General features: G+C 51.2%; 1 protein-coding gene across 1 annotated transcript in view; it reads right to left on the minus strand.

The window, feature by feature from the left end:
* Positions 1 to 13,241, minus strand: part of LRIG1 (leucine rich repeats and immunoglobulin like domains 1) — a 118,395-nt gene that overhangs the window by 23,305 nt on the left and 81,849 nt on the right. The window contains 7 exon segments of the mRNA XM_005669717.3: positions 981 to 1,061; positions 3,068 to 3,211; positions 6,367 to 6,510; positions 8,994 to 9,137; positions 10,790 to 10,933; positions 12,884 to 12,911; positions 12,914 to 13,020. Of these exon segments, the coding sequence (XP_005669774.2) occupies positions 981 to 1,061; positions 3,068 to 3,211; positions 6,367 to 6,510; positions 8,994 to 9,137; positions 10,790 to 10,933; positions 12,884 to 12,911; positions 12,914 to 13,020 (792 nt within the window).

Consider the following 13,241-nt stretch of genomic DNA (forward strand, 5'->3'; position numbering starts at 1 on the left):
CTCCTGGGCAGCATCTGCACAAAGCGCTGGTAAGACAAAGAAAAGGGTAGGACAGGGGAGCTACAACATGGGCTTCAAGGCAGACAGGTGACTCCTGGCCCTGCCACCGGCCAGCTGTGTGGTCTTGGGCACAATCCCTTCACCTTGGTGCCCCCAACTACAGAAGAATTGCATAACACAGCCTGCCCTCCTGAGACAGTTAGATATGACACACATGCCTCAGAGAATAACTAGCAAAGTACAGGAGCTTAAAAAAACAAACCTCAAACACCGGAAACTGTGAATAAAAAACAGCTACTATATTACCCTTGGTAATGATTGTTTCTGTTGAAGATCAGAATTGACAACAAAAACACTACCTGAGACTCAAAACCATCAAGAGTTACTTGGCTTCAGATGTTTAAAACTTCTAGAGATTGGGTAAGAGGGCAAGGCTCCTTTGATCAAAGAACAAACTGGGCTCTTTTCACATCACTTAAGAACTGAACAGTAGAGAAGATCCAACAGGTCTAACACCAGCTCTCCAGCCCCGGAAAAACCAACGCCCAGGGTTACAAGGAGCCTGCAGGCCTGAGCACCTCCGATAACAAGAAGGGAAAGCTAGAACCTTGATACTTTTCATTAGCAAGGTCCAGCCGCTGCAGGGGTCACCCTCACCCCTTCCCCATGTCCAGTTCTTTGGATGACACAGCCAAGAAGAGGCCTTCGTTTCTCCCATGTGGATTGTGGGGTCCAGACTTTGGTTTCTGCAAAAACTCTTGATAGTCGCTGCTGTGACTGACATTTCCTGGAAGCAGGGCCCCCGCCTCATGGGTAGGCAGTCCAGGCGCAGGCATTAGAGAACCTGGGGGCTGCTCTCCTGTGCGGATGCCTCTTCCACAACAAGAGAAGATAAAGGAGCCAGTGGTGCCGTGGGAGAGCCCAGAATGGGGGTGGTGGCGGCAGGGCTGTAAGGGACCTCCCAGGGTCCAGATACTCACAGCTTGCTGAGGCTGTCCAGTCCTGTGAAGGCGCCACTGGTGTCTTCGATGGTGCCCGAAATCTCGTTGTGGTCCAGCTCCCTAGGAAGGAGATGGACAGAAGGCTCACTGCCCAGTCTGTCACTTGCAAGCTCAAAACATCTTGACACGTTCTAGATGTCCAGACATAATGTCAAGTTGTGCTGAGAGGCGTGACCAGCAGGCACCCCCTGCCCTGTAGCCTGGCTTTCTCAGGCACTCAACAAAGCTGACATGTGTCTCAGACCAGCAGCTTCCTGGCTGCATCTGCCGCTCCCCAGTAGGCTCAGCCAGACCCAGGGAAGGGCTGCAGATGGCCCATGGGAAAGCATGCTTTTGATTCTGCCCCAAGAGCAGACTTCTGGCCTCTGCTCTGAGAAGGAACCCGAAAAGTTCCCTAAGGTTCCTGCCTGCTTTCACACCACCCAGGGGCCCTTTTCTGAACTTGACCAGGAAAATGCAGAAGGCACCGGAGAAAAGGGACAAGGAAAAAAGAGGCCCCTGCCTAGGGCCCTCCCTGGGCCACATCTAGGCTGGCAGGTGGGTCTGGAGCCTGGAGCCCCCGTCTCCCCCTGCCTGGGGCCTGCACAGGTGCTGACTCCCCGCCAGGGACGACATCTGGGTGCTGAGTCAGCCTTGTGACCCACTTGCCAGGACTGGAGCATGGGGCCAACTTCTGAGCCGAGTCTTCTCCAGCAGCACAAATCACAAGGCCAATGACTCAGCTTCCTCCCCCAGCTTCCAAGGGCAGGTCACCGAGCCAGGCGAGACGCCCCACCTGGTGACCAGGCCCCTGGGTTGGCCCCCTCCAACTTTCCACAAGGTTTCCTCCGCCCTCCTCTCCTGAGCCCCTGCAGCAGAGGCAGGCCAGGAACAGAAAGGGATGGTGCTCTTGGCTCCTGTGAGCTCCAGCAGGGAGGGGAGCATGGCCTGCAGAGTGAAATGCTGCTCGCTGTGACCTTCACTTTACAGCAGGAATCTCAGAGTGCTGTGACTCCAAGGCTTCTGAAGGGACTCCTCCTGCCGCGGGTTCCTCCCTCTCATCTTAATACTGAAAAGCCCGGACCCGGCTTTGTGTGCCTGTCCCCTTGCTCCTCACCGTGGCTGCCAAGGATTTTCTCTTTTCTCTGGCCCGCTCAGTCTAAACGTTCCAGCCTTGTTATGCAGCCCTGCAAGGGCTTGGAGGCTGACCTCGGCTTGAATAGCCTGGCATCTGGGCTCTTTCACGCTCCCCAACGACGGCCTGGCGTTAACAATCTCCGTTCGCTCTGCCAGGTGCAAGTGCAAAGGCCTTCCGCCCTGTCACTCCCGAACAGGCCGCTCTTTCTGGGAAGGAGGCCTCAGAACCCATGGCAGCCACTGTCTGCTCAAATCCAAATGCCCCCCCCCCCCGCCCCTAAAATAGCTGGTTTTTCTCTATTGGCTGGAAGTTCTCAGAAACCCACAACTAAAAAATTCTAAGTCCTAGAAAAGCACCCCACAGCAACTTCTGGCAACTTTCCCCACCTCGTTGAGAACTTAGAAGGAAATGACACGGCCACCTCTGTTTTGTTAAACGACCCAGAGAAGGCTTAGGGCGAGACCCAGTACTCCCCAGTCACCTCTCCTGGAAGCAGGTGTCCTGGACTCAGGTGCACTACAGGAATGCTGATGCCAGCCCTAGACAGGAGCCTCGGTGTTTGCCATGGCTCAGGTAAAAACATATTCAGGACTTAAAGTTGGAAGTTGCATCAGGAAGGCTCAAAATGGGAAAGACGGCCCTACGGCCGCTGTCCTGGAGTCTGCAGTGGGAGGCCAGGGGAAGCAGGATTGACTGCCAAGGCACTGCGAGAACCAGCGCGTGGTAACCAGAGCTCTTTGTCATCGTCACCTTAGGCACCACCCTGGATGGGAATGAGGGACCTTTTCCTCCTCAACCAGTTCTTGTTCCTATTACATGAAAGTTTGACACCCTGCACACATCACATGTGAGCTCTGGATCCAATTCTGACTCGATACCAGCGAGAAAGGAATTTAGTGAAGCAGCTGGTCTGCTCTATTCTCCCATCAACCCAACAATGAAGACGTACAAGACACGGAGGCTTTTGAGTCCCCTGAAGGCGCCTTCTGCGATGTGACTGATGGAATTATGGCTGAGGCGCAGAATGCTCAAGCTACTCAGGTCGGCCAGGCTCTCCTCATCCAGCCGGGTCAGATTATTGAAGGACAGAATCCTGAGGAAGGGGAGGGGAAAGCAAACATCACCATGAGATGGCAGGGGATGGCCCTCCCTCTCCTCTTCCAAACATGGAGCCACAGTTGGCCAGTCATCTGGGTCCCAGTGGGAAGGGACACCCACAGGAATCCTGAGGACAGAATGGTCTCATTGCTAGAAAACCACTGAGGCCCGATACTCCTACAATCTGACTCCTAGAAAGAGATCTTTAAGTTGTAAGGACTATTAAGGTCATACAACAATGACCCACAAGGCTCCAACCCCTTCATGCACCTAGTGTCCATGGCTGGTCCTGGTTTATGCCAGGCAAGACCGCTCACATCTGTGGCCTGAGACTCTGTGAATGGGATCCCAGTGGTTTCTCACAGTGAACAAGGGAGCTGTCAGCCACCCAACATTGGCCAGCAGAGGGCACCACTAGCTACTGCCTGGAACAAGCCTTCCTCCCTGATGTGTGAACCTTACCTGGGCAGCAACACAGGCCTAGAGTCTCCCATCCTGACTTCCTTGTGCTCACCCAAGCCAGCCTCTTAGCATGAACCCCTTACTGTAAACAGGACAGGGACCCCCATCCCCCACGCAATTGCAAACCTTCCCCAAGTATCAGAATGAAACGTTCCTTCCTCCCAGCACATCCCCTGCATCCCTGACAAAGCCCTCGGTGGGCTAGTTAGATATTGGTCATCTATCAAGAAAAGATGGGAACTCTGGCCTGGGGCAGGAGGAAGGAAAATAAATTCAGAGAACACTGGTAAGTCTTTAAAGCCAGCAGGGAGCGACAGTCTTTCTTTACTGAAGAAATAAGTCATGGTGTCTGTCAGCTGCAAAAAGCTGGCAGGAGATCAAAATTATATCCTCACCTGCAATTAAAGAATTTAGCCTTTTAAAGGAGGGGTAGGGCACATACGAAGGGAAGCAAGCCTAAGTCTGGCTCCAAGGTTACTTTGCTACTATCGGAAAAGTGATAGGCTGGTCAGGGCGGACTCCTGTGACCTTCCCTGCCCCTTCTGAAGGGCACAGGGGGTGTGCCCCCCGCCATTGCTGCCTCAGCACTGGGGTGCACTCACCCTCCTAGGCTGTGCAAGTGCATGGAGTCCAGCATGGGGGGCTGGACACAGAAAACCACAGGTCCTGGAGGTCCCTAGGGTCCCAGCCTGAGCCAAGAGCCTTTCAGGAGCCTCCAATTCCATGTGAGAACCCCGTGCAGCTGTGCTGCCTGGAAGGGTCAGGAAGCTACACCCAAAAGGTTGAATGCTAACACACGCACACTTAGACTCCAAGGAAAGCCAGTTCTGGGAAAGAGGCAAGACTATTGATTTTTGCATTAGGTGGTGATGGATTTGCCGAAACATAAACTCCAGGTCAGTGTTGGGTGGGTATAGAGGGGACTGGAGGGGGAAGGAGGTGGGGGAGCTGGGGCAGTGGGGGGAAGGGGAAAGGGAGAGAAAACAGAAGAATAGATAAAAATACTAGCTGTGAGACTCAACACTGAGTTTAAACATTCCCGTAACTTGCCTGGTGAGGTCAAGAAACAGACAAGGGAGACAAAGGCTTGGCACTCTAGTATTCATGGTAGTTGGTGAATCTTTTTTGGGACGTTTTTTATTCCTCCAAAAAAACCCAATCTTCTAGACATGAGATGAAAAGCAACAGACATGGCTGTGTCTACCAGGTCCCTGCAATGCTGCTTTTCATGAGCAGCAACCCAAAAGGACCCAGGCAGGACCCAGCCCCTCCCACCAAGAAGAGAACCTGTCACCAGCTCAGGGGTGCCCGTCCCATCCTGGAGCCCTATCCGAGACATCTCTTTAAAGGAAGTGGGGGGCACACGTTCATGTTAGCATGGGAGCCCCACTACCAGGTCGAGGGAGAGCACGGGGGCGGCGGGGGGGCGGGGGGCTGGGTCCTGCGCCTCATGTCTAAGGGAAAGACAGCGGCAAGGACACATGAGTAATTCCCCAACCTTCAGGCCATTACTGTCTCTCAGGTTCACTGTCATTTCTGCGTTTGAGCCCAAATACAGGCATACCTTGTGGTTTGCTTTACTGCACTTTGTAGATGTTGCATTTTTTTTTTTAACAGATTGAAGGTTTTGGCAACCCTGTGCAGTCAGATGATGGATGGCATTTTTTACCAAGAAGGTATTTTTCTTCTTCCTTTTTTTATGTCTTTTTGCCATTTCTTGGGCCGCTCTTGCAGCATGTGGAGGTTCCAGGCTAGGGGTCGAATTAGAGCCATAGCCGCCGGCCTACGCCAGAGCCACAGCAACGTGGGATCCAAACCGCATCTGCAACCTACACCACAGCTCACGGCAACGCTGGATCCTTAACCCACTGAGCAAAGCCAGGGATCGAACCCACAACCTCATGGTTCCTAGTCAGATTCGTTAACCACTGCTCCACAACGGAAACTCCTAAACATTTTTTTAGACATAATGCTATTGCACTCTTAATAGACTACGGTATAGCATAAATATTTTTCTAGGAGTTTCCATCGTGGCTCAGTGGAAACGAATCCAACTAGTATCCATGTGGATGCGGGTTCGATCCCTGGCCTCACTGCTCAGTGGGTCAAGGATCTGGATTGCCATGAACTGTGGTGTAGGTCACAGATGTGGCTCGGATCCTGCGCTGCTGTGGCTATGGCGTAGGCCAGCAGCTGTAGCTCCAATTTGACCCCCAGCCTCAGAAGGAACTTCCATGTACTGCAGATATGGCCCTAAAAAGAAAAAAAAGAGATACTTTTCTATGCACAGGGAAACCTAAAAGTCTGTATTACTCGCTTTAATGTGGCACATGCTTCACTGCGGTGGTCTGGAACTGAACGTGCAAGGTCGCACACAGAGGTCTGCCTGTGGCCCCCTCACTAGACCAACGCCTGTCATGTGGTGCAGCGACATGAACAGAGGTTCTCAGAGCAGGTACCCTTCAATAGTAGCCCTACTAAACCCAAGGTAAGCCACAGAGTAGAGGTAAGGTGGGAGTCAAGCTCTGGTGAATGGGGCCCAAAAGGTCTCCGGTTCTTCCTCTGCAGGGGCTCTGGCCCCCTGACCCACTGTACTGTGGGATGCTGCCAAGAGCTCCCCAGGCTCTAGAGCCTTCCCATCCAGGCCATGTCCCTAAATCCCACACAGAGCCAAGCAGGGACACTCACAGCTCATGCAGCCTCTGGCAGAAGCTCCAGCCATCACGGTTGATCCGGGAGATGGAGTTGTTGCTGAGATGGAGCTGGTGCAGAGCCGTGAGGCCGTAGAGCGAGCCACTGTTCACCTCTGCCAGGCTGTTGAACTCCAGGTGCCTGCAAAGACAGGATGCTGAGCAGGGACCCCAGGGGCTCATGCACCTGCCCCACAGGTGGCAAAGAAACAGCCCACTGGCGTCCCACTCTGGTCCCTAACAAAATGCTGGAAAGATCTATGAGCAGTTTGCTCGTGTGTGTGATGTATGTGTGTGTGTGTGTGTGTGTGCGCGTGCATGCATGCACCTAAGTGTGCATGTGTGTGCACTTATATGGGTGTGTGCACCTCCACCTCTGTGTGTGTGTGTGTGTGTGTGTGTGTGTGTGCGCGCGCCTATGTAGGGGGTGAGGGAAGACAGGCGAGGCAGCACGAATGATGGTGAGGACCCAGGCCAAAGCAGAGCTCAGGGGCCAAGTAGAAGCTGCTGAGAAGCAACCTGTTTAGCCAAATAGCCATAAACCAGCACACACAGGAGCTCTGAACAGCAGGCAGGCCCACGTCAGGAAGAAGAAGGGAAAGATGAGGAGGTAGCTCTCATCGTTATCACCATCTTGCAGATGAGCAAACTGATCCTGAGAGATGCTAGGGAAACTAGCTCATTCCAGGGCTTAGCCAGTAGTTAGGGCCCAGCCATCAAACCCAGGTTTGGCTAATCAAGTCTGGGCTCTGGACCACTGAGCCCACAGGCATGGCTTGAGCTCTGGGGTCAGACTACTTAGATTTTGTTGCTGTTGTTGTTGTTTGCTTTTCATGGCCGCACCTGAGGCATATGGAGGTTCCCAGGCTAGGGGTTGAATCAGAGCTACAACTTCTGGCCTACTACACCACAGCCACAGCAATGCAGGATCCCTGCCACATCTGCGACCTATACCACAGCTCACACAAAAGCCAGATCCTTAACCCACTGAGTGAGGCCAGGGATCAAACCCACATTCTCAAGGGTACCAGCCGGGTTCATAACCTGCTGAGCCACGATGGCAACAATGGACTACTTGGATTTAATTTGCAATTTTACCACCTGGGTGTTTAAATGAGCCTGAACATCCTGAAAGTGGAGTGACTCAAGAAGTATCAACTCCACAGGGCTGGTGTGAGAGGGAAGAAAACATGGGTCAGAATTTAAGCACCCGTGCTGAGAACTTAGCTCCTGCTGAGCTTACAGAGTAAGGATGCTACTATCATTCCACTTCTGGACGCAGCACAGCCCAGCCTGGGACAACGCTGCCCCACATGACTGGCCTCAGGAACAGCAGCTACCACTGCAAATGCTGCTCCACACTCACTATCACAAAGGCTTCAGGCAACCACACAGTGTGTGCTAATAACTCCACTTTCCCTTGACAATTCTCTTTTGACTCTCAGGCCACCCAGCACACCACTGCCGGGGTTTCAACATCTAAAATGACAGTTTTTAAGGATTCCGAGGAAAAAGGGTTCCTGAATATGTAAAAACAGACGTAGAGCCACTCCGAGGTGAACAACAGAGAGAGGAACAAAACAGTAGCACTAAGGCCATCATTTCATAAATCAAAGCGTGTGTGTGTGTGTGTGTGTGTGTGTGTGTGAAGGTGTGGACACTGAGGGATGCTTCTGATCATGAGGACGGCACAAGGAGTAGATGGAACTTGAATTCAAACTTTCGTTTTTTGGTTTCAGTTGCCAAGATAACTGATAAAGGACATAAACGGAATGGTGTAACTTTGAGAGTCTGGGAGGGAGTCAGGGTTGGGGGTGGATAACAGGTTAAATCATTGACCATAAAGCAAGGAATCTCATGTTAACTTATCAACATAGTGGAATAAGTGTCTTTGGGAGTAACCACCAGCAAGACTGCCAGCAGAGAAACACAAAAATGGAAATGGTGACAAGCAACTGCCTGCCTCCTGGGAGTGGAATTGGGGCAGAGAGAGAAGAGGGAGCTGGAGGGGGCTGCTATGGCCACTTTCCTCAGTCCCTGGTATTGCTCAACTACCAGTATCCATTTCTTTTGATTAAAAAAATAAATTTCAATGTTTAAAAATTGAAGATCAGAAAACGGCCTCGTCTGCCCTTTTCCAGATGCTTCTCTGCCGTGGTTTTCCGTGACTCTGGCAGGCGGGCAGCAAGCCCCGCAATTGTCCACATCTGGCTGGAGCGAACACTCCCTTGATAAAAGTGGAACATCTGCACCACGTGGCTTGACTGACTCACAAAACATAAATAAATCTCTCGGGATGAACCCGACATTTTTGGCCCACCTGCACAGCAAGAAAGACCATCAAACCTGAGGCAGGGAGAGAGGACACTTCCTGTGGTATGGGGGAGAGGGCAGAAAATGTGGGAAGGAGAACCCACGGTCCATGAAGGAAGCAGGGGTGGGCAGCAGCCCAGCAAAACAGCCCCTCCCTGCGCCTGGTCTACTGACACCTCCGCCCCCTAGAGATTTTCCTAACTGGCAAGGAAAACACCCTGAGGTCTGGCCACGTCCCCACAGACACTAAGCAGGGCCAAGCTGACGTCCCAACAGGCAGGGCGCTGGGTCCAGCCGAAGTCCCACACTCACAGCACGTGCATCCTGGCCAGCCCCCAGAAAGCCCCGTCCGTCAGCTTGCTGATGTTGTTTCGCTGAAGCTTCAGCACCTCCAAACTGTCGAGCCCCTGGAACGTTAGGCCCTCGATCAGCCGAATCCGATTCCGATTGAGGTCCCTACAGAGACAAAGCCAGCGGTTCAGAGCATCCCCTAGTCACCCCACCCACAAACACCCCCATACAGCCCCTGGGAACAATTCAGGAAAGAGGTCCTGCAAGCCCAACCCACAGTGGGGGCCACGTGCATGCAGACACTGACTGGTCCCTGCTAATGGGTAAAAGGGGGACCCACCACGTCCACAACTGAGTGAGCGTAGTGGCCATTTCCTCCCTAAGCACCCATGACTCCACAGTGAGCAGGAGTGACTCAAGATGTGAATGTCTTAGGCGAGTTGTCTCTTGGCTCCACTGCAAAAATTCACACCAGATGCCTCAACCTAGGGAAGATCTAACCACTGGGTTTCAAAAGGCAATGACACTTCTCCCTCAGGCAGTACTCGGGTCGCTAGCGACAGAGAAGTGAGTGCACTCAGGAGGGGTCATCTGGATACACATACACACACACACACACACACAGCCTTCCAGCTCCAGTATGATGAGACCTCAGTGAACCCAAAGATTTCAGGAATTGGGTAGACTGGCCCATCAGTCACGCTCAAGGAAGGGGCGGGAGAACACAGCCTCACCAGAAAGCCCCTGGTTTTCCCCAAATACTTCTGCAGTGTCTCATGAGCTACCCAAGTCCTGAGCCCAAGGAGCTCCTCCAGGACTGGAGAGAGCACAGCCAGGACCCACCATGCATGTGTGTGCAGGGTAAGAACAGCAGTGAGGAGGCTGAGGGGCACCTGGTCTTGCCCCCAGTCCTGGCCCTGAGCAACTCTTTTGTTGTGCTTAAACCAAATCTCCAATATCGGCTTATTTTCCTGTGATACACTCTTTTGCTATAAAAAAAAAAAAAAAAAAAAAAAAAAAAAGACAGAGGAAAACCAAAAAACCAAGGAACAAACAGTCCACCAGGTTCTGGTAAATAGAGGTTTTCTGGACTACAAACCCTAGAACTTTCTAGGAGGCCACTCAGCTGTGCTGGTCAAAAAACTAAACAAATATATCTTTATTTAAAAAAAAAAAAATCAATCAACTACTTCATGAGATTAAGTCGGCTCATCTTCCACTTCCCACCTCTGGTTATACTAACTTCCTCTCAAACCACTTAAGCAACATTGGACCCCATAATGGTCACAGCACAGGTTATACAGTTCCTTAAAAAGAAAAAAGAAAAAAAAAAGCCCCACAGAAACTGGAGTTCCCTGGTGCCCTAATCATTAAGGACTCAGTATTGTCACTGCTGTGGCCTGGGTTCAATTGCCGGTCTGGGAACTGCTGCATGCCATGGGCGGGGCCAAAAAAACCCCAAAAGACCCCACGGAAACCTCAACAATAAATAAGGAACCCAAGCCATACAGGCTAAGCATTAGCCAGGATCAGCTAAGCAACACAATTCCTCATGGCATTTTGCAAAGTGCCAACAAGGACATGCGTGAATATCCTCCATGGATGGTTCTCAGCAACCTGAGGCAGACTGCAGGCACCAGACCCAACTTCTAATTTGCTTTTATTAGGTGCTGCCGCACAGCCATTAATGGTAGTTTATGCAGAGCCTGATGGAGGGGGAGCTGGGAAGGGGGTGCATTTTGGATGAGGTCCTGGGGGAAGCCTGGCCTCGGTAAAGTTTAGATAAGCTTAATTAAAGTGCAGGTCTCTGTACTCACAGTTGTGTCAGCCGGGGTAACTTGAACGCTTTCACAGGAAGCTGGGTGATCCTGTTTTTGCTCAGCCGGAGTGTCAGCAGTGACCGTGACAGACCATCAAATGCTCCCGACTCTAGGGTGCTGATCCGATTGCTTGCCAGGTTTCTGGAATGGTTTGGGAGACAAAACGCAGTGGTTAGTAGCCAAACAAGAACCTCTAAATAATTTTAAATGTGTCAGAGAGGGAAGAGGGGGAGGGGCACGATGGGGGGCAGGGGATCAAGAGGTACCAACTACCATGGATAAAATAAATAAGCTACAAGGATATATTGTACAGCATTGAGGATATAACCAGTATCTTATAAAAACTACAAATGGAGTATGATCTATAAAAAACTGAACCCCTATGCTGTATACCTAAAACTAAGGTAATATTATAAATCAATTGTATCTCAATAAAAATTTTTTTAAAAAGGGATCTGTGAGTTCCCATCATGGCGCAGCGGAAACAAATCCGACTAGGAACCATGAGAGTGTGGGTTCAATCCCTGGCCTTGCTCAGTGGGTTGCAGATCCGGCGTTGCTGTGAGCTGCAGTGTAGGTCACAGACACAGCTTGGATCTGGCATGGCTGTGGCGTAGGCCAGCAGCTATAGCTCCAATTCAACCTCTAGCCTGAGAAACTCCATGTGCCATGGGTGTGCCCCCACCAAAAAGGGGGGGGGCAGAAAAAAAAAAGTGGGGGGGGATCTGTATAGAATCTCTTTAAAAAACAAGCAATATTTCATAGGACATCCACTCACAGGATATGTAAGGGGAACCTCCCGTCATAATGCACTGTGCTGGGCAGTTAGGAACTGGGCATTCTGTTGTGTGCAGATTATATCAAGAAAGAAGAAAGAGAAGGGGGGAACAATTTGGTCATTCCTATGAGAAGTTACCCCTCATACCTCCCCTTCCACTTTCCCTGGACCAGTGCTGCTTTTTTGTGGCTTAAGCAGCAAGGAAAAAGAACAGAGAGGATTTTTGACATTGGGGAAGGAAAGGGGAGAAGGCATTTTTCGTCTCTGTCAGGCAGCAGCCCAGGACAGGGCACATGAGGATTCTTTGCAAATGGAGCTGGACTGTTTGTTCTTAACACTCCAGATTAAAGAAGAACAGTCTGTGTGATGAAGATATACCGGCCAGGATCTGCCAAAATAGAAAGTTCCCCATGCCTTTATGCCAAGAGAGAAGGTCACTGCAATTCAATTTAGCAGCTGTGGTTCCTTTGTCCCAAGCAAGGAAGTGCCAGGTAGCAGCTGGACACCTTTCGAAAGTCCTCTCTCGGGGCTGAGCACCACTACACTGGCTTAAGGAATAGCCAAGGCACTTTTCTCCTTGGTGGTCTTAGAAAATCTGTGTGCCTAGCTCTGACCTCTGAGTAGATGGATCACAATGCCCCCTGAACCAGCCTCATGAACAAGCCCCCAATAATGCAGGGAATAAGAACCCACACGTCACATGAACATGTCTGTTTAGCCTGAGTTTTCAGTTTCTGACCCAAAGCAACATTTTCCTACCTATTTTCATTTCCTATCGAACAAGCAGTGAGTTCAACAGGCTTTGATTACTCTTCTTCTGCCTACTATCAACTGGGTATGAGATGGGACACTGGATGGGCAGGAGAGAAAAGGACCAACAAAGAGATGGAGGGGTCGAGGGTGCTCAGAATGGGTATGCCCTAGCCGGTTAAGCCTCAGAGAGAATCTCCCTCCTGTCATTTGTCAAACTACCTCCAACTTTTTTTCTAACTTTCCCGAAGGCAGCCCAGTGAAGAAGAAAGCAAACAGGCTTTGTGAGCCACGTACATTAAGAGCTAGATCACGCTCTTACATGATGGTCAGTCTGTAGGTGACTTGACCTCTCTGGGCCTCAGCATCCTCACCCTTTTGCACAGTCAGAACAACTTCTAGATTTGGAGATGCTCTAGAAATGGGCTCACAGAGGACAACGGACCTGGGTCCCCTGCCTGCTGAGGAGGCTGAGAAAGGAGGGGCATGACCATCCCACTGACTCAGCGAAGAGCAGGAAACATCCACCTGCGTCCGGGCCTGGGCAGAGCCGAGTCACTTACAGCTCCTTCAGGGGCAGTCCGTGTGGAAGCAGGTGCTCCGGATCTCTGTGATGTTGTTGGAGCTGAGATCCAGCACTTCCAAGGAAAGGTAAGCCTTCAGCTGACTCCCCTCCACGCTGCGAATCCTATTGTGCTGCCTAAAACACACAAAGAGAGGTGGCTCTAACATGTCATTTTGCAAAGAAAATACTATTTTCCTCGGACTTCTTCCAGACATTTTTTCCCTAGCTGCTTTGCAATTTCAGAAAAACACAAATGCAGTGACACTCTTAAAATGAGCTCTCCCATTCCCACTGTGGCTCGGCGGGTTAAGGACCTGATGTCTCTCTGAGGATGTAGGTTCAATCCCTGGCCTCGC

Source organism: Sus scrofa, chromosome 13 (genome assembly GCF_000003025.6).
Source record: "Sus scrofa isolate TJ Tabasco breed Duroc chromosome 13, Sscrofa11.1, whole genome shotgun sequence".
In the NCBI taxonomy this organism is placed as follows: Eukaryota; Metazoa; Chordata; class Mammalia; order Artiodactyla; family Suidae; genus Sus; species Sus scrofa.